Raw genomic sequence first — 26314 nt, 5'->3', positions numbered from 1 at the left:
TATGGACAGTGCCAATCCTGAACGTATTGGATTTGTGACCATTGTGCTCATTTGCCTTCAGTAGCAGTACAGCTCTGCTGGATGAAGTACTGTACAATTGCTTCTGGTCTATTTTTTGGAATCCTGCAACATGTTTAAGTTTTTACTCTGCTAACTATACATCAGAGGATCAATATTGAGTAGAATTCCATGAATGGTGTCCACTTTATGGAATTTCCTTCCAATAAATATTATGGCTGCCTCCTTCATTTCAGGTTTTTGGGGAAGTTTTTAAAAGTCCTGTTTTCCCGGGCTTTTAGTTGAAGGTTTTACTGTATATGCCACTGGAAGACATTTATGGCATTTTAAAATGCATTATGCACAGTGTTGGTCATTTTTATTCATTGTTGTATGATATTTCATGTATTGTCCTGTTCTTACATATGTTGTACTCCACCCTGATTTACTTCTTGATCAAAGGTAGCACAAAACATTTTAAATAAATGAATGTTGTCGCTCATAGCTGGGCTGATAAAATGTTATAAACTTAAGCTTGTTGCAGATCACATCATATTGTTTCCACCTCAAAGAGCTACCACAGATTAAGACTGCAATGCACTTATCTGGGATTAAGCATTTTTTAAGGTAGTGGGGCACATTTCTGAGGCGACATGCATAAGAGGTCTTCGTTCCTCTGATGAAATGGGCTTGTGTAGTCTTAGAAGCAAGTCCCACTGTGTTAAATGGGGTTTACGTGTTTGTGAATGTCACTGGATTCAGCGTAGCTGGTTTTGTCCACTAGGTGGCAACAAAGATTTATTTTTAAAAAGACACATCTGAAAAGTATCAAGGAAAAAAGACAACTCAAACAAATACCTGTTTGGTGGGTAAATGCTGGCCTACATCTGAATAAGCCAAGGCAATCAGACTAATATATGTGTTGTTGTTTTTTCTGGAGCATTAAAAAAACCCCTGTTGCTTTAATTCAATAAGCAACTTGTAAAGATCTAAGTAGTCAACAGTTTGAGAACACTGAACAGTGATGTAGAGGTTATTCCCTCTGCACATTTCAAGTCTAATTCTGTTCAGCGTTGCTTTATTTGAATAGCAGGCAATCTAAATAATGACAGAATATAAGAGCAGCCTATACACTGAGGATCTTTATAAAGCCTCAGAGTTTGAATCCATTGCACTCCCTTCGCAGGGGGAGGAATCCCTGCCCATGAGCCCACCTGGAGGACTGATTTTGTTGGTGAGCACAAGAGATAGGGTCTTTTTTGTGGTGGTCCCCAGATTGTGGAATTTACATAGGACCTCAACGCCGCAGACTTCTTAAATTAAATAAATAAATAAATAGATGGCATTCACATTCTCTAGTCAAAACTGTGACAATGGGCTTTAGGAATAGTAACCGACCTTGGATCAGCCAGCAAACTGGCAAATATTCCCTTTTAACAGAACACAACAGCATCCATTTTGTTAATAGTCATAACTCTAGCATACAGTCTTTACAAAGTTTCACACTATTTACTGTTCTGTACAGTGGGTCATTACATTTTAACCTTGGGCCTTTCTCATCATGTCCATCAAGCAGCGATGCTGCAAATTTATTTCACTGTCGAAATTAGGGAGTTGGCTTTCCCCCGACTGGACTGAGATGAGCTGTCAAAAGTGACGCTTGATGAATCAGCTTTAGCTGGCTCTCTCACTAATTAGATAATAATTAAGCAGGTGATTGGCAAGGGAGGTGTATAGCTCATCTCCAGAAAGATCTATCTTGGTTTCACCAGATCCCTTTTACTTTACTGGCTCCACAGTCACATCTGCAGGGATCCCGATCTTTCTCCACACACCTTTCATTCTTTATCAGTGTGTGGGACACAGGATGCAATCTATGTTCCCTAATTTGGAAGTTAGTTCCATTGGGTTGGATCCAAACTAGCTTTCAGTGGGAACAAAGTGCACCTAACTTAGTCTGGATCCAACCACTGATTCCAAGTAAGCTTGCTTCTACTGCAAGCATAGGATGTGGCAGAGCAAACCATTTAAGGAGCTGTGACTCTTCAGGAGCCACACACTGATTCTGAAGCATGTCAACACTTCAGTTGACTTCAGCCAGATCACTTTGAGACCCACCATTCATTGAGAACTTGGGGAATGGGGGCTTGTTCCAGTGTCTATCTGTCTGTCAAGTTAGGCTAGCTGGGACCTGTGCTAAGATATCCTCAATTGCAGTACTAAGTTTCAGTCTCCAAGGAGGCCTACTTGAAGACCATCTTTATATTATTCCTTGGTGTGACAAATGAAAAACAAATTTAATTTGGAATAGGAGATACCATGTATCGTGGCGGCAGCTGTGGCTTTTGTATTGGATGGTTGGGGTGAAGCATTTTTTAAAAACACAACCACCACCTAAACACACAAATAATTATCCAGTAGAAAGGTCAGTTGTGGGGGCCTTGTCTGCAGGCCCACCATCAAGGTCTTTTCAGTGGTGGCCCCATATCTCTAGAGCTCCTTCCCAAAGGAGGTACACCTGGCTCCTTCCTCTCACAAAGCTACAATTCATAGACTTCCCTGTAAGAGGGATTGATTGTTAAACCACTCTGGGAATTGTAGCTCTGTGAGGGGAATATGAGCAAACAACTCTCAGCGCCTGTAATAAACTACAGTTTCCTGAAGTCTTTGAGGGAAACCATGATGGTTTAAAGTGGTATCAGAACACTTTAAATGTACGGTGTAAATGTGGCCTGGACCTGCCTGCCTTCCCCTCCTCTCACACACAGTGTGGCAACCTCCTCTTTCCCTGAAACAAGAATAACAAGCAGCTTGGAATCCTTCCCCCCCCCCCCAGATGCCCCTCTGAGTGATGTCGCAAGACATAGTGGGGACAAGGGCAGCCCTCAGGCTCAGCTGAAGCCAGTTCTCATTTGCCTTCCATTTCCCCACAACTGACTTCATTATATCCACCTCCATTCTTTACCAGTACACTACGCAAGGTCAATTCAACAGGGCAGCATCGTTCTGCTCAACAAGCAATAAACCTTTATGTCTTATCAAGGATTTGTGCTTACGCTGAACAGTGGGGAAATTCCCCATTATGACTGCAAGCTTCTTCCTTTTGTTTTTCTTCTTTGGTTTATCTTCCTTGCAGACCTTGTACGTAACTCAGCACAAGACACTTTCCTGCTCCTCCTCCCTTTAGCTTGTGCACCTCCAGAGTCGCAAAAGCCACAAACATTCTCTTCCCATGCATTTTGTAGCTGTTTGGCTCCAGTGTTCCTAAAACAATACCTTTTCTCGGGATTCATATATGTGTATGTGGGGCCAGTGTGGTGTTGTGGTTCGAGAACTGAACTAGGACTCAGGAGAGCCTCAAATTCCCACTCAGCCATGAAGCTCACTGGGTGACGCTGGGCCAGTCACAATCTCTCAGCCTAACCTACCTCGCAGGGTTGTTGTGAAAATAACATAGGGAAGAACAATGTGCACCATCTTGAGCTCCCTGGAGGGAAGGGGTGATAGAAATGTCATAGTTAACTAAATAACTATGTACACAATCTGCCAGCAGAGGAGACTGCTTCATGCATCTGACAAAATCCATGAAATCTTATGCCACCATTAGATTGGTCACACCAGTTAGCCTCCACAGTTGCTGTGGAATTAACAAGAAGAGGGTTTTTTAATTGCTACATTAAATATGTCTTTACTGCTATTGATCAAAAGATTCCATAATGTGTACAAAACTGTGAATAAAAGTGTTTTAAAGCCCAGTCCTGTACGTGTTTACTCAGAAGGAAATTCCACAGAATTCAGTGGGACTTACAAAAGTACACAGGAGGATCAAAGTCTTAGTTCACAGCCACACCATGCACTAAAAGTGCATTGAAAGCACATGGCTTCCCCCAAAGAATGCTGGGAACTGTAGTTTTCGCCCTCACAGAGCTACAATACCTATGCCCCATGGGTGCAGCCGGGGGGGGCAGGGGGCAACTGCCCTCCCAGGTCAAGTAAAACAATAGAAATACTTAACTGACCGATGACATCAGTTTTGCCCCTCCAAAAAAGTCCTCCCCCCCAAACAAAAATCCTGGCTACACCCATGCTACCCCCCCCAACAAACTACTGCTCCCAGGATTCTAGGAATTGCCGTTTGCCCCTCACAGAGCTACAGTACCCAGGACCCTTAACAAATCACAATTCCAAAGGTTCTTTGTAGGAAGTCATTTGCTTTAAATGTGTGGCATGGATGTGACCTTAGTTTCCAAAGCTATCAGCTGTGCACCTTTCCCGAGTGAGGATATGCTCTGGTTGTAAAAACAAAACGCTTAGCTGAAGTCAGGTCCCATTGTTTGAAAAGCTTTTTACTTTTTTTTTTTTTTTTTTAGTTGAAGTGAAACTGCACCTGTAATTTTTAGATGCTGGGAGCCAGATAACGCCTGAGAAAGAAACGTGTGGGAGCAGGGTTGTTTGTTTCTAATAAATTAATTGCTCAGATTAAAGATCATTGAGACACTGCACAATTCCCACAGAGGTGAAGAAGTCATTCTAGGCAATCGTTGTCAGAAACATATAACTAAGGCAGAAAGCAGGAGTCCGTCAGGAAAATGAAGAGTGATTATTTCAAGAGGTAGGTGAGTGAAGAATCAAGCAGCCGCTCTCAGGCAGCTGGCCAGAAGTCACGGAGTGCTGAAGGAAGCTGGGCTGTGCCAATGGTGGCAAGAAAGGCTCAATGCTGCAGAAGTGGCTAAATCAGAAATGGCCAATATGGAGTTCTCGGACTTCAATTCCCACCATCCCTGACTGACGGCTGGGCTGACTGGGGCTGATGGAGTCCAGCAACATCTGGAGGGCTATACCTGGGGCAAATGTATAGCAGGGCCAGCAGGGCCTGGCATCCTTGAGCACTGATGATACCTGCCCCGGGGACCAACTTATAGTCGTCGTTTTTTTTTCTGGCTGGCACTCTAAGCCGCTCCAAGTGGCTGGGTCTAGACACCCTTTTAAATTAACAGGGTAGCTCAACCCAGCCACTTTACAGGCCTCTTGAGTGTTGCCAACCACAGTCAGATAAGTCTATCGTGGCCCAGATGACAGATCAGTAGGGACAACAGAGGAGACTCTGTCCAATCTGGAGCTGGCTCTGCTTCTAGGGAAAGTTTTGTTCCAAACGACAATATTAATATGATCTGTGAGAACAGGATGCTACCCTAGATGGGTCATTGGGCTGATCCAGCAGGGTCCATTTATGTTCCTATAGCTCCCTCCCTCTTGCAGGGGATGTGGATCAGGCATTGTTGCTAGCCATCTGGGTGGTATCTCCTTGCTGGCAAGATGGCTTAGTACATTCGCAGTATAAACAGGTGGGGAACCCAGAGCTGGACTGAATGGACTGGATAGCTCAGTTGGTTAGAGAATGGTGCTGACAATGCCACAGCTGCAGGTTTGATCCCCATCACTACTTTCCTATAGAAGTAAGAGGCCTAAGAATTTTATTCTTAGTTATTCGAGTTAGCAGCTGCATTGCAGAGGGGGTTGGACTAGATGATACTTAGGGTCCCTTCCAACTCTGCAATTCTACGATTCTATGTATTGCCTGGTATGGATTAGCTGCGTCTTGCATGGATTCCATGCTAATAAACCCTGAGCTTGGAGGAAGAGGATGTGCTAAGAGGTAGAAGAAGAAGAAGAGTTTGGATTTGATATCCCGCCTTTCACTCCCTTTAAGGAGTCTCTAAGCGGCTAACATTCTCCTTTCCCTTCCTCCCCCACAACAAACACTCTGTGAGGTGAGTGGGGCTGAGAGACTTCAGAGAAGTGTCACTAGCCCAAGGTCACCCAGCAGCTGCACATGGAGGAGCAGAGATGCGAACCCGGTTCCCCAGATTACGAGACTACCGCTCTTAACCACTACACCACACTGGCTCTTATGCCAGATCAAATCTCAGGTAGCATGCACAGATCAAATTTTGTTGCAATATCCTTAGGGAAAGCTACCACAACCATTGTTCTGAAGAAGGGCGAGGGGGGAGGGTGAAAATTAGCTTTCTCAAGGAGCACTTCGGGATGGGTGTGTTCATCTCTCGCTTTCCTAATCCTTGCCTGCCAAGTTCATTGCAATGACTGCATTTGCTGCACCAGTGATTGTGTCACTGGGAACGCTAATGTCAACACACAGGAATAAGTTACTTACAGCCTGTGCACTCAGAGGTAATAGAGTTCAGTGGGACTTATTCCCAGATATGTAGAATATTAAAGCTTATTGATGATGCTGGTTTTCGTGAATGCAGCTTGTCACAGGGCTCCCAGAAACAAATGCAAGAGGAAGAGACCACCTGGGTTTCCTCCAGGAAAATATGCATGAAATGAGCCCAAGATTTCACCTCTTCCAGAAAGTCAGACCTGTTTGCTTGCCATGCTGCCTTTGCAGGATATAGGAGAGCTCACAGCTCCCCTTCGTTTGCTTTAGGTTGCTACGCTCTGCTTGTTGACCAAAGCCACCACTCCTGATCCTCTTTAGAAATCCCCAGCATAAATCAATAGCTGTTTCTGTTTGGGCCAAGAGGGCGGAGGGGTTCTGAAATGCAATCATCTCACTTGCCTCCCCGTCTCACTACCTCTGGAAACACCCTTTTGAAAGACTGCTCAGCGTTGGCGAGAGAAAAAATCGTTTGCATCTGCCAGGACCTTGACTCCACTGTTATAGCAGATGAATCTCAAGGGGTGTCCAGAGCATTGTGTGGTCCTTTTTTGTTGGATAAGTTTCAGTTAGTAAGGCTCAGGGAGGTGGACTCTTGGCTGCTAAGTCTAGCAGGGAGGGGATTAAAGCCTCCTTGCAAGAGGGGGTGGTCCCTGCTTGTACCTCCCTCTCCCTGTTTTATCCTCACAACAACCCCGTGAGGTAGGTAGGGCTAAGAGTCCATGAGAGACGTTACCCCGTGAGCTTCATGGCTGAGTGCGAACCAGATGCCCATGGGAAGCCTGTAAACAGAATCTGACCACAACAGCACTGCTTCGGACAGTGGAGGTAGAAGCCACAGTAGCAAAACTGTTTCACCTGTTTGTTTGTTTGTTTGTGTTTGTTTGTTTGTTTGTTTGTTTGTTTGTCTGTCTGTTGTGCGAGACGGCGCTTCACTCCACCTTACCCCCATGTGTCTGTCAGTCCAGCAGTTTGCCACAAACAGCACCTTCAGTAAGTGCTAGGAAAAGGAGGAAAGGCGGCTGGGAGTTGGGCGCTTGCTCAAGCACCTATAAGGCAGCATCAGGTTACCGGGAAAGGGGGTGGGCCCATGCAAATCACAGCTGCTCTGGGTGGCTTAAAGAATTAAAAAAACACCATTACAGGTCTCGGGAGTTAAATGCAAAGTGAAAAGGTGGAGTCCTCGGCCCGGGTGCAACTCTCTTTTGCTCCAGACCCAGGACACCTGAAGGGATGCAGTTCCAGAAAATGAGATACTACCACTGCGCGTGGGAACAGAGTGACTGACCCACGTTTGGCTCTCACTTCTTCCTGCTTGGCAGTTGTGGTGGTGTTTTTAAGCCCAGAAGAACTAAATATCCAATCGCATCATTTTTTGTTTCAAAAGAGGGACGCCAAGTGTCCCCTTTCTCGCTCCTCCAGCGATGCCCCCCCAGGAGATACTGGATTACTCGCCCACCTTGAGAAGATGCAGCACCCCCAGCAGAGGCAGCGGCTCCGAGCTGGGCATCAAGTGTGTCCTCATAGGAGACGGGGCAGTCGGCAAGACCAGCCTCATTGTCAGCTACACAACCAACGGATACCCAGACCAGTACCAGCCCACGGCGCTGGACACCTTCTCAGGTAAGCAGAGCGCAACCTGGGCAGCTCCTTCCTTCCTGATATGTGTTGGGGTACATGTTGCCACAATGGGGTACACGGTGGTCTGTTGTCATTTTGGCACTCTGCGTTCTTGACTAATTGCCATAAGACCTTTCACAGTGACAAGTGGGATACAAAGTTCATAATTAATAGAGCAATGGCATGTGTGACAACTGAGATATATTGAGATGTATATTATTGAGATATATATCGAGATACATATTATTAAACTGCTGGCTTAAATGACTGTGTTTTATTAGAATAGGATGTTGTAATTTAATATGGTTTGCAATGTAAGAAGTCTGAGTGGGGATTAAAAAAATATATACATACATATTAAGAAGCAATTAAGTAAGCATGGAAAGGATTGCTTTTTTCTCCCCCCCCCCACCCGCTGTGCCTTTAATAGTAGCATGGGAGGCAGAAATTCACCAGGTGAAGCTATCTCCAGCAGGCAGATGCAGAGACAGGGAAAACTTTGCCTACTGAATATCTTCTTTCAAATGGGAGTTTTGCCAGAAGAAAATGAGGGGGAGGCCTACACGTGTTCTCTGTTCCAAGCAAAGACTTTTGGATCTTCTCTTCTTGGGTGTAATTGGAGTTGTAGTGGAAGGGGCTGCAGCTGCAAACAACCAGCCTTCTGAGCCCAGTATCATATCATATCAAGCCGGTTGCAGCAATCAGATGGTGATCATCTGTACAGGAAATAGATTGGGAAGCAATTTAACCTGATCCCTTACAAAACTTCTTTGGCACCACAACCCCAATGCATGTCTGCTCTGAGAAGTTAAGTGGCACTTCCTCCCAGAAAAGCTGCTTTCCTATAAATGCTTAGTATGTGGCCTTCTTTGCCTGTTGCTTTAAGCCACAGTTAAACTTAGCTATGCGCTGGTGCAGGCGAGGTTGGGGGAAAGGGAAGGAATTACAGTGGTACCTCAGGTTAAGAACTTAATTCATTCTGGAGGTCCGTTCTTAACCTGAAACTGTTCTTAACCTGAGGTACCACTTTAGGTACCACGTGGGTGGCGCTGTGGGTTAAACCACAGAGCCTAGGTAGGGCTTGCTGATCAGAAGGTCGCCGGTTTGAATCCCCGCGACGGGGTGAGCTCCCGTTGCTTGGTCCTTACTCCTGCCAACCTATTAGTTCGAAAGCACGTCAAAGTGCAAGTAGATAAATAGGTACTGCTCCAGTGGGAAGGTAAATGGCGTTTCCATGCACTGCTCTGGTTCGCCAGAAGTGGCTTAGTCATGCTGGCCACATGACCCAGAAGCTGTATGCCGGCTCCTTTGGCCAATAAAGTGACATGAGCACCGCAACCCCAGAGTCGTCCGCGACTGGACCTAATAGTCAGGGGTCCCTTTACCTTTACCACTTTAGCTAATGGGGTCTCCCGCTGCTGCCGCCCCACGATCCTGAAGCAAAGTACCCAAGGTACTATTTATGGGTTAGCGGAGTCTGTAACCTGAAGCTTATGTAACCTGAAGCGTCTGTAACCCAAGGTACCACTGTACAACCACTTCATTCATCAAAGTTGGATGGGCTTGTGGTTTGTGTCTCTACAGATAAACCATGAACTGTCACCAAGGTTTGTTCATGGTTTGGGAGAGAAAAACCCAGTGGCGTAGCATGGGGCGTGCAGGGGGGGCCGGCCGCACCGGGCGCAACATCTGGGGGTTAGGGTTAGGGGGCGCAAATCCACGGGTTAGGGGGCGCAAATACATGGGTTAGGGGGTGCAAATCCACGGGTTAGGGGGCGCAAATTACTTGCCTTGCCCCGGGTGCTGACAACCCACGCTACGCCACTGGAAAAACCCGAGCCCTGGTTTGGTTGTAAAGCTAAGCCTAACCATGGCTTAGCTCCTGGTAGCAGGGCAGCAACGAAAGCTTTACCTTTAAACTATAATTAAGCTTCTGTGTGATTTAAAGTGATGTGTGAATGAGGCCATTATTTAAAGCACCAGTAGCCATATGTATCTTACATAGTCCCACCAATATTGAATCAGTGTCAATATCTTTAAGAGGTTTTGAAAGAAAATTAAAAAGCTGTCAAATGGACACATCTTGAACCCTAAAAAAAAATACAAAGGAAACAGGTTTGGTCTTCTACCCGAAACATGGGTGGCAGCACTCTCGCTTAGCTAACTGTGGAAGACTGTTCAACTGGTTTTGGGTGTTTCTAATTGGGAGAGCAAACCTCAAGAGATTGTGTTTCCAGTTCAAGCATAGGAAAAGAGGAGAGAGCAGTTGTGACATTTGAAGCTGTGTTAGTAATTCATTTATTAGGATGAAACTCCCCATAGCACGTGGGGCTGGATTGCCTTAAGCTCTGTACAGACAGGAGGTTTCCCACACTGCAGCTCATGTGATAGGGCACTGAACTGGAAATGCAGGAAGGATCATATGGAAGGTAGAAAAAGAAGTAGACATTTGGAGGGATTGTTTGCCAACTGACAGAACATGCTCTGAGTTCTGTACTTCTTAGGGAATAAGATCAGGCATGATTTTACTATGGTGGCATACATTTCCACTGGAACAGTAAAGTGGTTAGAGTGTCGGACTAGGACCTGGGAGACCAGGCTTCAAATCCCCACCCAGCCATGAAGCTCACTGGGTAACTTTGGGCCAGACGCTGTCTTTCTCAGCCCAACCTACCTCACAGGGTTGTTGTGGGGATTAAATGAGGCAGGGAAGAACCATGTACACCATCCTGAGCTCCTTGGAGAAAAAAGTGGAGATCTGAATCCTGATCTCCCAGGTCCGATGCTCTAACCACTACTCCATACCACTACTCAGTATGTTTCACAGTAAAATACCAAGCATTAAACAACTTCCCTAAACAGGGCTGCCATCAGATGTCTTCTAAAACCCAGATAATTGTTTATTTCCTTGACATCTGATGGGGTGGTGTTCCACAGGGCAGGAGTGACTACTGAGAAGTCCCTCTCCTTTGTTTCCTGTAACCTCACTTCTCGCAATGAGGGAACCGCCAGAAGGCCCTTGGAGCTGGATCTCATGATATGGGTGGAGACTCTTCTTCAGATATACAGGATCAAAGCCATAGGTGTGAGTCGGGCACCTGGGGAACCACCAATGAGGGAAATCACCCCCTTTCCCTGCCAAAAGTCTCTGCCAATATAATACGGGATCAGGAAGTCCTTGAGATGCTCTGGACCCAAGTTGTTAAGGAACCAAGTTTGTTTGTTCTTCTATTTGGAAAGTCCAATTTCATCATTGTTACGGTCAACAGATGCATTTTCAAAAAATGGAATTGAACATTTATTCATTTATATATTACATTTCTTTCCTGCCATTCCTCCTAAAGGGACAGCAAATGCATCGGCGTTGAAACAGTGCAAAATTAAACATCTGGGCTTATTTATTTCAAACACAACTGTCTTTCTTTCAATATTAAGAATTAATTTTAGGCTTCAAAAGGATTTTATTAGAACACTAGCTGTTGCCATGTGTGTCTCAATTATCTGGCTCCCAGCCTTTTCACCCCATTGGGGCCTGCCCTGCCCCACACTCTCTCAAGGCTCTTCAAAGGCCATTAGTCCCCGCCTCAAGAGAGTTTCTGTCAGTCTGGATGCCTTGTAAGGAGAAGGGAGCAAAAGGCACAGCAGGTGAGAACCAGGTGTGAGGACTCTCCTAGTATTGCCTGTGAATTGCATAGGCAAAGAGATTACCTGTGGAAAGAGGAGGGAGTGTTTATTGTATCTCTAATTGGGATGGAGCATTTCAGATGCCAGGAGGCAGCTGTGTGGAATGATGGTTCCAAAGTCAAAAAGGGATTGGAACATTCTTGGGTCTTAAAAGACTGTAGCAGATTTCATGTTGGAACCCTGCACAAAATGTCAACCAAACATTTTTGATGAAGTAGGCCATTGCTTTAAGGTATCAGAGCACAATGCGTTTTCCTTGCAGCCTTCCTTAACCCATCCTGCAAAGGCTGCAATCCCATGCAGGCTAACTTGAGAGCCAGCCCTATTGAACACATTGGGATTTACTTCTGAGTAAACAGGGTGTTCTTGGACAATGTTCTCGAAGCTACCAACATGAGTTTGACCAAACTGTGGGAGGCAGTGGAAGACAGGAGTGCCTGGCGTGCTCTGGTCCATGGGGCCACGAAGAGTCAGACACAACTAAACAACAACAAACAGGGAGAGGATGGGGGTTTAGAAAGAAATGGCTGCAATCCATTTACCTGAGGGTAAAGCCCATGGAATTTTATTTATGTTTTTTAATTGTACCTGAAGTCTGCTCTTCACCAAATGTTCCAGGGCAGCTTACCAACCAACCAACCAATCAATCAATCAAATAAAAATTCAAGGATAAAACCATTGCAAACCGGAAAACGAAATCGCAAAATTCTGAAGCTCTCTTTTGAAACAGTCAGAAAATGATTTGGTATCAATTTGGTTAGGTTCCGCCAGCCCCTTTGAAAGTTTCCAAAAAGTCTGTCTCTTTATATTTTGGAAACAGTGGTAGTATATCAGCCTGCAATAAGTAGAACACATCTTCACAGATATTTGGGGCAGCTGTGGGAGTAAAGGGTGTACATCTCAAGCATGTTTTAATTGAGCTGCTTGAAGTAGGGTAAAAGGGGTGGAGCAAGTAAAGAAACTAAACCTTAGCTAAACTAGGCCCCAGTTTGAATCTCACCTCTGCTCTAATCTCACTAGGTGGCACTCTCTTTTGCTTAGCCTCCTGTCTGCATAATGAATGGGGTGAGAAATCTACCTTACAGGATGGTTGCAAGGATTATGTATTTGAAAGACTTTGAAGGCTTTAGAGTGCTCAGTAGAATTGAGGCTGACTTTTACCTTAGGATCTGGCTGTAAAACAGTTTCACCTTTTATTTTATTTCTTTCGTTATTTATAAAATATTTACATACAGCTTGGAATATGCAGAAATGGTGAAACTTACCAGAAGAATAAGTAATCAAGATAAAAAAATTAAAATAAAATAATGAAAATGGTTTATTGAATATTTACAGGTAAATTATAAACAGATAAAAACTTTGGCAGGATTATTGTAACAACCTGCAGTTTTATAAGAGTATATATTTAGAGAAGATGAATAAATGAGTAAATTAATTTAATTTGGATATGCAGAAGATACTTTTAAAAAAAAGGAACCACAGAAAGAGGGGGCGGTAAGTCAAGTTTTGAAATGTCAAAATGAATGTAAAATTAATGAAATGTATACACTTGTAAAGTATAAATAAATAAATAAAATGGGGAAAAAATTATTTACATCCAGCTAGTCATAAAAAAAATCAGAGCGGTTTACAACAATTATACATGAAACCATACTATAGAAGCCATATAAAAATGTATTCTTAATTGCCTGCACAAGCCTCACGGAACAGAAAAGTTTTCAGCAGGCATTCAAAGTTGAACCTTCCCCCTGCTCTGCACATAGACTCCCCTCAAAAAATGAGTAGTCTAGTGCAAATAGGCTGAGAATGTCTGGAGGCGATATCTCTGTTCTTTTAATTGGGAGCATGTGTAATGTTTAGATGGCAGGCAGACTGTGACTCAGACACCAATTTCATATGTCAGCGGTCATTCCGCTGGTGGTCATTTAGTAGAATCATTCATCTATTTTCAGGTTTCACCTGTTGCTTTTATTGTTGTGTTTTACTGAATTGATCTGTTATTTTCTGCACTGTCCTGAAATCTTAATATGGTTGAGGGGAGTATATAAATGTTCAGGGGCAAACCTAGTGGTTGGTTAGGTTGCCACCGCTGCCTGGGGTACTGGTCGGGGCAGGGTGGATGGCAGCGCAGAAATCTCGCCTCATGCCTCTCCACTTTTTGAGTTTCTGGTCCATGTTCTCACCTGGCTTCAGAGGTGCCACTACAATTCCTGGCCACGGGTGCAAAGGAGCCTCAGTTTTTCTGTTGAGAAGCAGTTTCCTTTCACTGGCAACTGGGGGGGGGGGGCTGGGTATTTAATATTGTGAAGGCTGTGACCGCTTTGCTCCACACCCGATTCGACAACACCTGATCGCTAACCTTTGGGAGACCAGGCAAGGCCTCATCCTGATTAGGGGCTATTGTATATGGCTATCTTCCTGATCTTCAAATTTATTTGCAAGATATGGCAACAGCAGCTTAATTGCTCTTTCTGCCCTGTGCCTCGGTTGTTCCCGGTGCTCACAAAACAGGCTTTGCAATCTTCTTTTTGAAATGTGTTTGTTTGTTTTTGACACTCCTCCAAGGACTCAAGGCAGGATACAATGCACCCTTATCTCGTTTTCTTCTTCACACAATAGCAGCCCGAGAGATAGTGACTTATCTAAAGACAGCCAATGAGTTTTCATAGGTAAGCACTTATTTGATCCCTGGTTCCCGTGCCCAAGCTATGTCCACACTATGGTAGGGTGGCCATCTGCCCTGCTTTACAGAGGAATGGTCCTCTGTTGAAAGGTGCCCTTCGTTTCAAGGGCTGCCCAGTCCAAATCTGGTTTAAAGACTAAAAATCCCATCAGAAAGTACAGCTGGGGTCTTGGAGCTGCCCTTCAACATTGAAAGCAGCTGGGCAGCAGACATGCAGGTCCTGGTCTTCCCCACTATGGCAAGATGTGTTGTATTCATATTTAAATAGTAATTAATTTTAAATATGTAGGGGCTGCCTCAAATTAGGGTGAAGATCAAATTAGAGTCCATAAGGACATTGTCATGAGTTCGGCCTCCCAGGCCAAGCTGCAATACATGGCTAAACTTAAATTATCATCTTATTTATGAGCAAGAAAAGGTCTGAGGCACATGGTCAAATCTGATCAGCTATACACCTGAATAAGTTGTCTAAAAAAAACAAAACCCACACTAAGGTCTGCTGAATAACAACCTCACTGGATAAAAAAATTCCTTCCAGTAACACCTTAAAGACCAACTAAGTTAGTTCTTGGTATGAGCTTTCGTGTGCATGCACACTTTTTCAGATACACTGAAGAAGTGTATCTGTGTATCTGAAGAAGTGTGCATGCACACGAAAGCTCATACCAAGAACTAACTTAGTTGGTCTTTAAGGTGCTACTGGAAGGACTTTTTTTATTTTGACTATGGCAGACCAACACGGCTACCTATCTGTAACTGGAACCTCACTGGAGTTTCACTCCACAAGCTTCTCAAAAGAGTTGTCTTTCGTTTTTTTTTATGCACTGTCCACTGCCCTTCTGTCAGGGTTAGGCTTCTCTTATGGAAATAATCACGTTTTCCCAGAACCCAAATTATAATGTTTGGAGGCTGTCTGCAGGCAGCATATCTTTGTTGTGTGAACCACATACACAAACACACACATGTAGGCTTGCAACAACAAGGCTAACACTTGTGGGAAGTGGCTGCCTTTAGAATACAGTGGTACCTCTGGTTACGAACGCTTTGGGTTACAAACTCCGCTAACCCGGAAGTAGCTGCTCCTGGTTGCAAACTTTGCCCCAGGATGCGAGCGGAAGTTGCGCGCCGGCAGCAGCAGGAGACCCCATTAACGAAAACTCGTCTCAGGATAAGAACGGTTTCAGCTTAATAACAGACCTCCAGAACGAATTAAGTTTGTAACCAGAGGTACCACTGTAACAGATTGTGAGTGGTAAGTGCCATTACCTTCTCCCTGGTAAGTGACCAGAGAGAAGATAATGGCATTCGACAAAGCAAATTTATGTATATATTGTTACTATCCACAGCACCTCCACCTAATAAGGATTCAGTTTCAATTTGTTGGCCCTCGTCCAGCCCATCACTGACTCTACACACTGGCCTGGCTTCCCTGATTCAGATGCAAGTGAAATACAGAGTGGGTGTTCTTAACAGGTGTCATCTGCATATTGATGAAGCCACACTCCAAACCCCCAGCACCACCCAGCATTTTCATAGAAGCATTTAATAATACAAGATAGGGACGTGGGTGGCACTGAGGTCTAAACCGCTGAGCCTAATGGGCTTGCCAATCAGAAGGTCAGCGGCTTGAATCCTTGCGATGGGGTGTGCTCCCATTGCTCTGTCCCAGCTCCTGCAGCCTAGTAGTTTGAAAGCACACCAGTGCAAGTAGATAAATAGGTACCACTGCGATGGGAAGGTAAATGGCGTTTCTGTGAGCTCTGACTTCTATCAAAGTGTTCTGTAGTGCCAGAAGCAGTTTAGTCATGTTGGCTACATGACCCAGAAAGCTGTCTGTGGACAAACACCAGCTCACTTGGCCTGAAAACGGAGATGAGCACAGCACTCCATAGTCGAATTTGACTGGACTTAACCACCCACGAGTCCTTTACCAGTGTGGTGAAGTGGTTAAGAACGGTAGACTCATAATCTGGTGAACTGGGTTCGCGTCCCCGCTCCTCCACATGCAGCTGCTGGGTGACCTTGGGCTAGTCACACTTCTCTGAAGTCTCTCAGCCCCACTCACCTCACAGAGTGTTTGTTGTGGGGGAGGAAGGGAAAGGAGATTGTTAGCCGCTTTGAGACTCCTTAGGGTAGTGATAAAGCGGAATATCAAATCCAAACAACTCCTCCTCCTCCTTCTTCTTCTTCTTCTTCTTCTTCTTCTTCTTCTTCTTCTTCTTCTTCTTCTTCAATACAAGATGAAGCCCCACAGTGCACCACGGCTAAGCAGAAAATCTCCAATGCTATTCTCTGGTAATGGTCCTATTGATAGAAACAGCCACCATAACACAGTGCCCCCAATTCCTACGCCAGGAGGATATTATGGTCAGTGGTATGAAACATAGCCAAAACGTCCAACAGACTCAACTGGGTACCATTCTGTCTGTCACTCTCCCAAATATAATCAACCAGGGTGACCAAGGCTGTTTCAATGCTATATTCAAATCTGAAGCCAAGCTGAAATGGGTGCAGATAATCTGCTGTATCCAGGGATAGCAGCCACCACACAATCACCCTGCCCAGTAAGTGATTATTGCAACTGGGTGGTAGTTATCTAAAACCTCAGGTTCTGGGGAGACCATCTTCAGGAGGGGATGCACCACTGCGTCCTTTAATGCCGTGGGCATCTTCTCCTCCATAAGTGAGGCATTAAGTGCTCCCTATCCATCTCTGCTTAAACAGCAAAGAGAGAATGCAATGGGCCTGATTCCTTCCAGGGTCCTGTCCCTCCTCAGGCAGCAACAACTGATCTCACAAACTTCAAGCAGACAGTGCTCTAAGCACCTTCACAGGACTTGCATTAACTGTGGCAGCAAGTGAAATGTGGATACGAGCAATTTTGCTGATTGCCGTCAAATTTTGCTGATTGCTTTACTATGGTTATCTGCTTTCTCTTCAGGGCTGGATTTCAACAGCCCATTCACCACTTGGAAAAGCAACATGGGGCAGTCCACCGAGAAGGCATACAGTGTACAAAGACAGCCCCATGGTTATCATGTCCTGAGGCAGAGCAGAAAATTGGCCCTAACACAGATCTTGGTCCATGTCACAAACAACCTAGAGAGAACCTCTGCTACTTCAGACGCAGGGAGGCTGCGTCAAGAAGTGGGGTGGGTGCTACATCACCAACACCCCAGGCTGCTCTGTAGCTCAGCCCCTCTGGTGCAGATTCTCATATCCAGTTCCCAGACAGGCTTCCTGGTGAGAAATTAGTTTCCCATGCATACAGGTTTAGATCTGAGCTACCGATAACCTGTCATTTCAAGTTAGTTCGTCACTCGGGGTCAGAAATATGCATAAATATTGACCTTCAACCACCAAACTATCCTGTTTAGCCTGCTTCTCCGTTATGCCGAAATTCTTCCATTGCGTATAGGAGTGGCCAATGCAAGGTTTAAACTTAGAGAGACCTACAAAATTGTAGTGATGGGGGAGAAAAGAAGCAAACTTCCTCATACCGAGGTGCTGTGCATTATACGCTTGGCCAAATGCATTTGGATGCCCTGAAATGGGGGGGGGGGGTGTCACAGTTCTGCACCTTTTCACACTGCCACCACGTACCCTTCTCTCTGTTGCCATAATTTACGAATGAACCTGTGTTCCTCCCAACTTCTTTCTCTTTCCTCTTTCCTGATTCTTTTCCAGTTGGGCTTCACCCAGATAAGGGGACGGAGATAAGCACAGGCAGTTACTTCAGCAGAATGGAGGGCAGTAATAGTTGAGGGACTGTCCTGAAACCACCTAGTCCAGGGTGTATCCCTAACTGATGCCATTCTGGCTGGGGCTGGTAGGAGTTGGATCCCAATAACATCTGGGAGGCCACAGATTCCCCCAAACCTGATGTACAGGGTAGGCTGCAAAGTGACAGAAGCAATAAAGCTCCAATGAACTTATGGTCTGTATCCTATTGGTTCACAGTTCTCACATGAATTTCTGATAAAGTATTTGGGGCAGTATACAACTACCACATCCTGTTGGTGCCTTATTTCCGCTTGCTCAACAGGACACCCCCCCTACACATGTCCTGCATCCTCCCTCAAACACTGTGCATGCCAGTTACCATATATATTTCCCAGTTAACCCCCACCCATGGGATTGGCAAATATTTAGAAATGAGACACCAAGAGGGAAATGCTCAGCATCTTGAAGATCAAAGTAGAATCTTTTGATCAGGAACAGGTTTCTCTTCTTTCTCTGTAGTTATGATATGCTAACAGGGCTCAGCCATAAGGAAGTGATGTATTTCACACCAGCTCTTCTGATGGCTGAAGAGGCACTCTAGGACTTTGAGCTATCCCTGCCTCTCTCCTTTTTACCTGTTTTTGTGCTCATGTATGTTCCATCTGGCACATGGCCCCTTAGAAAGAAACAGGAGACCAACTCCTGAAGGTGAGACCTAGCTGGAAGGGTTTGTTGCAGAATCCTAGGCCTCATTCTTTTGTAATTCATCTATCTATACACACACAATATATATATTAAAGCTTAATTTACCATTAACTCTGTCAGTAATGTGTTCATACATAAACAGCAAAGGGCAAGACATCCACCAGCGTAGTCCTGAGTGGGGAATCTGATGTCCTCCTAACATTGTTGGACTTCAACTCCCAATACCCCTGACTATTCCAGTGACCCTGCTTTTGTATCTGTTTTGCCACATTGAGCCAACCAAAGTGTTTTGGCTTTCCCTGTGTCTCACTTGCTACCTTTAACACCTTGGCTGCACTTCAAGGAATATCCAAGCCCAGCCCAGTTGACAGCTGGGAGGCCTTCAGTCCCTAGGAGCCTGCCTGCCCGCTGAGGCAGCATGTAATGAAATTACTGCAGTGAAAACTGATGGCTCCTTTCTAATTGTCCCATGCCTAGGAGGAGTTTGTACTCCATTTTTCTTTAATCAAAATCCCCTAACCTACTTATTTAATATTTAAACTACTGTGGGATCTTCAACAGTAACTTTGAATGTATCTTACTGCCTTTCCGTGGTGTAGGATTTTCCAGAAATACAGCGGTACCTCGGGTTAAGAACTTAATTTGTTCCAGAGGTCTGTTCTTAACCTGAGGTACCACTTTAGCTAATGGAGCCACCCCCTGCCGCACGATCTCTGTTCTCATCCTGAAGCAAAATTCTTAACCTGAGGTACTATTTCTGGGTTAGCGGAGTTTGTAACCTGAAGCGTCTGTAACCTGAGGTACCACTGTAATGCACTGTGACTGTGCTGTTTTGTTCTCTTGTCTCCATTTCAGTACGTTTCTGTTTTTCTGCAGTCCCAAAATGCTCCTTGATTCCGTAGTCCCCAAACGCCTGTTTGTTTATCCTTTGATGCATTTGCAGATCTCTCCTCAAACTTGTGCTTCTGAGAATGGAGATCTCACATTTTCTAAGTGCTCCATGTGCAATATTTTGTAGATGGAAAAATTAGTGCCCCCCCTCCATTCGTGGGAACGGCTATTGCAGAGGTAGCCAAAGTGTCAGTGGGGGTGGTGTCCTCTGGGTACAACCTCCCTCCCCCTCAACACATAAAGTTTTATTTATTTTTTAAATTGGACATTTCACTACACTCCCTCTTTCCTGTGTGGGAGTGCACATCTCACCATGGAAAAAAGGGAAAAGAAAGGGCTGAACAAAGGCACCATCTAGTTACTCCATTGTCATTGAGATTTGGGGTGGGGAAGGAGCTGAGACACAGGGGAAAATGTGATCAGGGCACCCTTTGCCCCACTGCACTGAAAGGCCCCAAGGAAGGGAGAGTTATTTTGCTCAGTAGATCAATGTAAATTCTGAAGCAGGGTTGTTTGTGGTCACCTGCTAATGGCATAAAGCCTGAGAAAAGTTTGACCCTGTTTCTCTACAAAATAAAGAACCCATACACACCCCAGCTGAGGAAAGGACACAGTGGCAATATCACTAGTTGGTGCTAAGTATGGGCTATTGTTGCCTTTAGCACAGGATGTCTGCTTCTCTTGATTACACACTCCTGCTAATTATGCATTTTGTCTTGGGTTGTTGTTTTTCTTTATTACCCTGTCTCTACATTCTCTGTAAGCTACCCCCAATATCTATTAATGTTCCAGAGCTCCTGTTGCTCACAGCTTCACTCTGTAACAGTTAGTTTAATGCAGCTCAAGGTAGATGAAACTTAAAAAAAAAAACATTCCTCCATGGTATATTTCCCTTCATCAGTCATTCCATTTGCATATTGTCACACACACTCCCTTACATGGTCTCATCTGTGTTGTTCTTTGTCTCGCGAAGAGAAGCTACAAAACTGTGGCATACTTCCAGTGGGGGCTGGCTCCCATTGGGACTGGTAGGGTGGAAGGCAGAGAGGACAACGTTCCTGGAAGCATAAAATTGCAGAGTTGGAAGGGCTCCTGAGGGGTCATCTAGTCCAACTCCCTGCAATGGTGGGCAGAGAGGGTGGGCAGAGAGTTCTCCTTCACAGATAGTCTTCAAACAGAGGCTAGACCGAGATGCTCTCTAGCTCTGCATTTCTGCACTAACCAGAAAATTGGACAATATTATATACAAGGGCCCCTTCTGCATTATTCTGCAGTGTTTCCATTTGAAAATAGATGTGGGCGGTCCTGGCTATGGAGGGTGTATCTGCATCTGTGCAATGACGTAGTTATACCAAGATAACAATCACCACTTCCTCCTTTCTTTATCTGGGGCATGTGCAGGGAGGAAAAGGCATGGATAACCAAATCAAGGGCAAGGTTTTCAAATGCGCATCAAGTAACTACATCCACCCATCCTTGTGGATGATCTAGAATAAACCTAGGTTGAAAACATCATGTTGAGTTTGGACATGAATGATTCCAAACTGAGAAAACTTTGTGTTTGTGCTTCAAATGGGATAGTGTATACGCAGCCTAAGTCACTGGGATTTGTGCACTAGTGGAAGAAAACTGGCCTGCTGCAAAGGGATTGCACGGAACCTGCAAGGGAGAGGCCTTTGTATTGAAATCCAAACTTGCTAGGTTGGTTTGTTGTTTTTTAAAACCATACTGCAATTATGGAACAGTGTTGTTGCAAACATTGCACAAATAATTCACCGCCGGTACAGTTTCGCTGTCGACAATAAACTACGCTGGCTATTCATGGCTGGTTCCATCCCTTCATTAGTGGAGCAGCAAAAGAAGGGAGTAGCTGGACATATGAAGGAACGCTTGCTTTTCAAATGGCTGCTTTTTGACACTGTGCAGCTCCTCACATTCAAAGAGCTCCTAGGTATATAAACAGGGGATATGTTAGTAGATAGGTATGAAATATATCCAGCACTTACCCACTCCCAACCTTCTCTCTCTTTCTGTTTGCAGTGCAGGTCCTGGTAGATGGGGCCCCACTTCGTATCCAGCTGTGGGACACTGCAGGACAGGTGAGACTCATAAATTAAAGGAGAATACAAGTTTGAGTTCTGATGGGGGGCCAATAATGTCAGGAAGAAGGTGGTGAAAATCTGGGTCAAAATGAAATTATGAGTGGCGTTAATAATTGCTCTTGTACAGCACATTTCAAGTTCTAAAGATGTTTCAGATACATCACCCCTGTAATCCTTACTACAGACTTACTAGGCCAATCTTACCAAATTAAGAAAAAGCCCTGCTGGATCTGTCCAAAGATCCATTTAGTCCAGCATCCTGTTCTCACAGTGGCCAGAGGCCTGTCAGAAGCCTACAAGCAGGACCTAAACGCAACCAAACTCTCCTTACTTGTGATTCGCCGGAACTGGTATTCAGAGACATACTGCCTCAGACAGTGAAACACAGAGCCTGTACCGCAGCTGAGGGTATGCAGTATTGTCCCCTGATGAGTTTGTGTTTGAGGTAACATTAGAACTGAGGGCTCCAGGAATTGAAATCTACTGAAGCCTCCACAGCCAGGGTACTGGAAAATGTGGGGCACCTCTGTATAGAAGTGCAGCCCTTGCTAGAGAAGCTTCCCAAGCGTTAATTGGAACAACTGGCTTTTTTTGCTTGGCCGAGATCCCTCTTTGTAGTGGACCTTAAAGTCTCTCTCTTTTACATGGGCCAAGCTGAGCTCCCTCTTGTTATGAGACTGGCTGAGCTACCAAGTTGTCTTTGTTTCCCTTTGGTTACACTTGGAAAGCTCAAACTGTATTGTTTTGAGAAGGTTTGCTGGGACAAAGGATGAAAACGTATGCTTTAGAGCAGGGGTCAGCAAGGTTTACCTTGCCTGGGCTGGATCGGTCCCGCGGAGATCCCTCTGTGGGCTGGATTGCGTGCGCCCGCGATTTTTGACATCTGTGCGTGTGCAGATGTGATTTCCGGCACCACAGAAGCAAGTTCCTGTGCTGGTTTAGCGCAGCGCGTGAGCAGGTAACTCAGTTCGGGGGCAGCTCGGGGGCCAGTCAGATGACCTCCGCAGGCCACTTCCGGCCCATGGGCCTTAGGTTGCTGACCCCTGCTTTAGAGCTTTGTGGAAAAGACAGCATTACTACATTTTATGGGAACCCTCTAGCTTATCAGCCACAGCTAGTTTCTGCTGGTATGCATCGCAAACCAAATTCAACATCTCCTATTTTTCCTCTGCAGGAAGACTTTGATTGCCTCCGTTCACTCTGTTACGCTGACACAGATGTCTTCCTGGTCTGCTTCAGTGTTGTAAATCCCACATCCTTCCAGAACATTATGGAGAAATGGATCCCTGAAATACGGACACACAATCCCCAGACTCCTGTGGTGCTGGTGGGAACACAGTCAGATCTGCGGGACGACGTCAATGTGTTGATCAATCTGGACCACTATCATGCCGGGCCTGTGCTAAGAACTCAGGCTGAAGGCCTGGCTGAGAAAATCCGGGCTCAGACTTACATCGAGTGCTCTGCTCTGACTCAAAAGAACCTGAAGGAGGTTTTTGACACAGCCATCATCAGCGCAGTTGAGCACAAGGCCCAACAGGAAAAGAAAATGACAGCCAAGGGAATAAAAACTCTCTCCAAGTGCCGGTGGAAGAAGTTCTTCTGTTTTGTCTGAAGCTGGTTTGGGAATGAAGAGGCCTAGAAGTCGGGATTGGACTTTGCACTTTCTGCCACAGAGGGCAAAGTGGCTAACTGAATGAAAAAGTGGCTCCAACAAGGAGAATGTCGTGAGCCAAGGGGACCTGGAGCCCCAGGATTTGCTGGGTTGGGATAGAACTTTCCTGGAAGACAGGAAGTGGACTTGTGTAGTAGTGCCAGGATACCAAATGGCTCATGCAATCTCAATAGAACCGGGGTGGTTTGAAGCTTCTTGTACTGAGTTCAGTATTAAAGAAGAGCCAAGCCTGTCATTTTAGATACCCAGACAGCATGACCAGTTTCCAGAACCTCCTCACAGCATCTTATTTAAACCCAGGAGAAGCCAATGCAGTGGGGTGGTGCCAGGCCGCTACCCCCCCCCAACAATGGCATTTCTGCTTATTGGGGCAAGGGCAGGGCTGCAGGGCCAGACTGACAGGAGCACCGGGTGCTGGTGTGCCCTCACAGCCTTGTCCTTCCCGCAGCCCTGCCCCATAATTTGAAGTGGTCCCTTTTTCAGCCAAGCAGCAGCCCTCCACCTCACGGGATTAAACCTGAGATATATTCTTGAGGCTGATATCTCCTTTTCAAGGCACAGGCAAGGATAGAGGGATTTCTCCTGGGAGACAACAATGTCAAATAACATGGCCTGCTCAAGGAAAAAGTATCTTTTATACTTTGCTTTCAGTCCTGCTTCAGGAAGCGGAATAAGTCCTCCAGACAGCAGGGTCTTTGTATGAAGGAGTATCAGTTGTGTGGCACATCCTTAAAAGGACAAAGCATTTTTTGCGAAATGACACGGAAGGATCCCCATGCTTCCACAAAGCTATTCCAATACAGTACATCATTTTGGACCTCATTGGACTTTTTTTTTTAATAAAAAAAAAACAGTTCCACCAAAAATGTATTTAAGGTTTTTGGTAGGGTAGGGAACCTTCCAGCATCTAAATGTGAATATTTCCATCTTAAAAAGGACCGGGTGCATTTGAAAGAAATGTAGGAAAATTTCACTGTTGTGTGAAACAAATATTGTAAAAGTGAGAAGATAAAATAGGAGGGAAATGACAATAAAGGAGAAGCATGTGACAAGAAGGGCAGAGAGGTGGTAGGAATGAAGGAGAAGAGAGAGAGAGACAGAGGCAGACAGAGATACAGAGGGAGTTTAAGGAAGGTGAAAGGGAGGCATAAAGGAGCATTTCCCAGTGTAGTGCCCTCCAGATGTTTGAACTTCCAGGTCCCATCAGCACAGCTGGCTGAGGCTGGTGGAAGTTGTACCAGGCTGCCATAGAGAAACCAAGAGACAGGAGAGTATGTCGCCATGGGATTTAGATAATGTTGGCAGAGGGTTGTGTTTTTTTGCACTAAGAAACCCTTCAGTGACCTCACCTCTTGATGGTTAGTCATACCTCAGATTCAAATGAAGGAAGATGCAATAGGGGAATTGTCACGGAAATAAGATCTTTGATGTGCTGTACTAAAAGCAAGGAGAGAGACTGTCGTTCTTCCTGTATCAGGAAAGAACTGTCTTTACGACCTATGGGTGGAGCGTGAGAGCCAGAAATTCTGGCAGCCCTGGAGTAGCAGAGATCCCACCTCTGGATAAGGATCTGAATGCAAGCCTGGACCTTTGTAGAAGAGGTGAGAGTGCCTGCAAATTGTTCAGCACAGAAAAAGAAGTGGCACTGTGTCACCAAATACACAAGTGTTTTGGAATTCACCAGTTTCTTAAATGCCAGGCTTCGGAAAATGTGAATGAGAAGCGGGAACCTGAGTGGCTTTGCTTATTCAATTGATGTCTCCACAGGCAGAAAACAGCGTCCAGATCAGGGATTGATCATCGCATGCGGTAATCATGCGTATTTCCTTTTTGTTACGAGTGGATACCCTGGGAAGCTCAGCCATGACTTCCCAGCATTTGTACGCCTTGTGTGATGATCAGCACACAGTTTGCATGTTGGAAATGTGCTGTGTTTGAAGCAGGTCTTGATCATCGCTATTCTCGAGTTGCACGGCACACTTTTGCTGCACAAGTGGAAAACGTTGCATGTTGGGTCTTTATGCATTTCCATTGTACACGGGGGGAGGTCCTGGAATGAGGTTGGACATCATGGCAGCCCTGTGTTGAGGACTGAATCTTAAAGGCAGTGCCAACACCAGGAGTTCAAAGGAACTGAGCATGCTTCCCTTTTCCTGCAGTACTAGGGAAGGATGCATGGGTGATGTCAGTTCATGTTTGTAGCATTGGAGGGATTCCAAGGAGTTCTTCCTGGGAAAGAAAGGATCCTCAATCCTGTTCCCATTGCCCTGGTGACTGTGTATCATACACCTTTTGTTTTGTTTCCAAATAAAGATGTTTTGTTTAAGTATGAATGCGGTTCTGTGAATTATTTGCATTGGTGGGAAATACCTTCACAGATTAAATGGAAACGAATTCAAGGTAGCAAAAGCCTAGTGACGATGAATAAGAGTCACAGAACATTTTCTTCCTGCAGAAGTAGCAAGACACAAGTTGCAAAATGTCAGGTGAATTTCGGCGATCCAAATTAAACTGGGCAAACCACAGGTGTGGTTGAATTATTGAAGATCTCATTCTATATAGTTTGCTAAATAAATAAGCCACAAAATATCCCTCAAAAAGCAAAATAAACTGTTGGGAGCAGTACAGACATAATTAATAAATACAGATAATACAGGTGCCATCATACACAAAGTAGGCCATTGGGTGGAATTCAGTGTCGTGTTATTATAATAGTTCCATCTGTGCAACCAGTTCGGTTTTCTGCATTATTTCTTTTGGCAAGAGGAAAGAGTATCTGTGCTCAAAGGCCATTACTTTGATAAAATCATTATTTCACAGCAAGCTACTTGGACGCCAGCAAAATAGACATAGACAAAGCACTTTGATCCTGCTGTAACCAACCGTCACTTGACCTGGCCAAGTTGCAGCATGCCTTGCTGCTTGGGCGGCAGCCAGGGGGGAGAGTTTCTGTTTTTGGTGTATTTAATTCTAAAGGAAATCCACAGTGACACAGATTTTAGAGTTGCTGTGTCAGCTGCTACTGCTGCTTTCCAGACTAGCTGATGAGAAGC

The 26314-nt window shown here is 45.1% G+C and overlaps 1 protein-coding gene across 2 annotated transcripts; it reads left to right on the top strand.

The window, feature by feature from the left end:
• The first annotated feature begins 7318 nt into the window (after positions 1–7318).
• RHOV (ras homolog family member V) lies at positions 7319–25594 on the top strand. 2 transcript variants are annotated; one of them, XR_014528242.1, is made up of 4 exons: positions 7319–7801; positions 21525–21583; positions 22761–24329; positions 25033–25594. XR_014528242.1 is itself a non-coding variant. In XM_083511908.1 (3 exons), the coding sequence occupies exons 1-3, from the start codon at positions 7603–7605 to the stop codon at positions 23199–23201; spliced, it is 699 nt and encodes a 232-aa protein (XP_083368034.1). In that variant the 5' UTR covers positions 7319–7602; the 3' UTR covers positions 23202–25594. The 2 variants fall into 2 exon arrangements, 1 of the variants encoding a protein (XP_083368034.1); XM_083511908.1 differs by having other exon boundaries at positions 22761–25594.
• Positions 25595–26314: the final 720 nt, after the last annotated feature.

This window comes from Podarcis liolepis, assembly GCF_965112155.1.
Source record: "Podarcis liolepis genome assembly, chromosome: 1".
Lineage (NCBI taxonomy): Eukaryota > Metazoa > Chordata > Lepidosauria > Squamata > Lacertidae > Podarcis > Podarcis liolepis.
The sequence above is the reverse complement of the archived record's forward strand: the minus strand, read 5'-3'. Positions and strand labels throughout refer to the sequence as shown.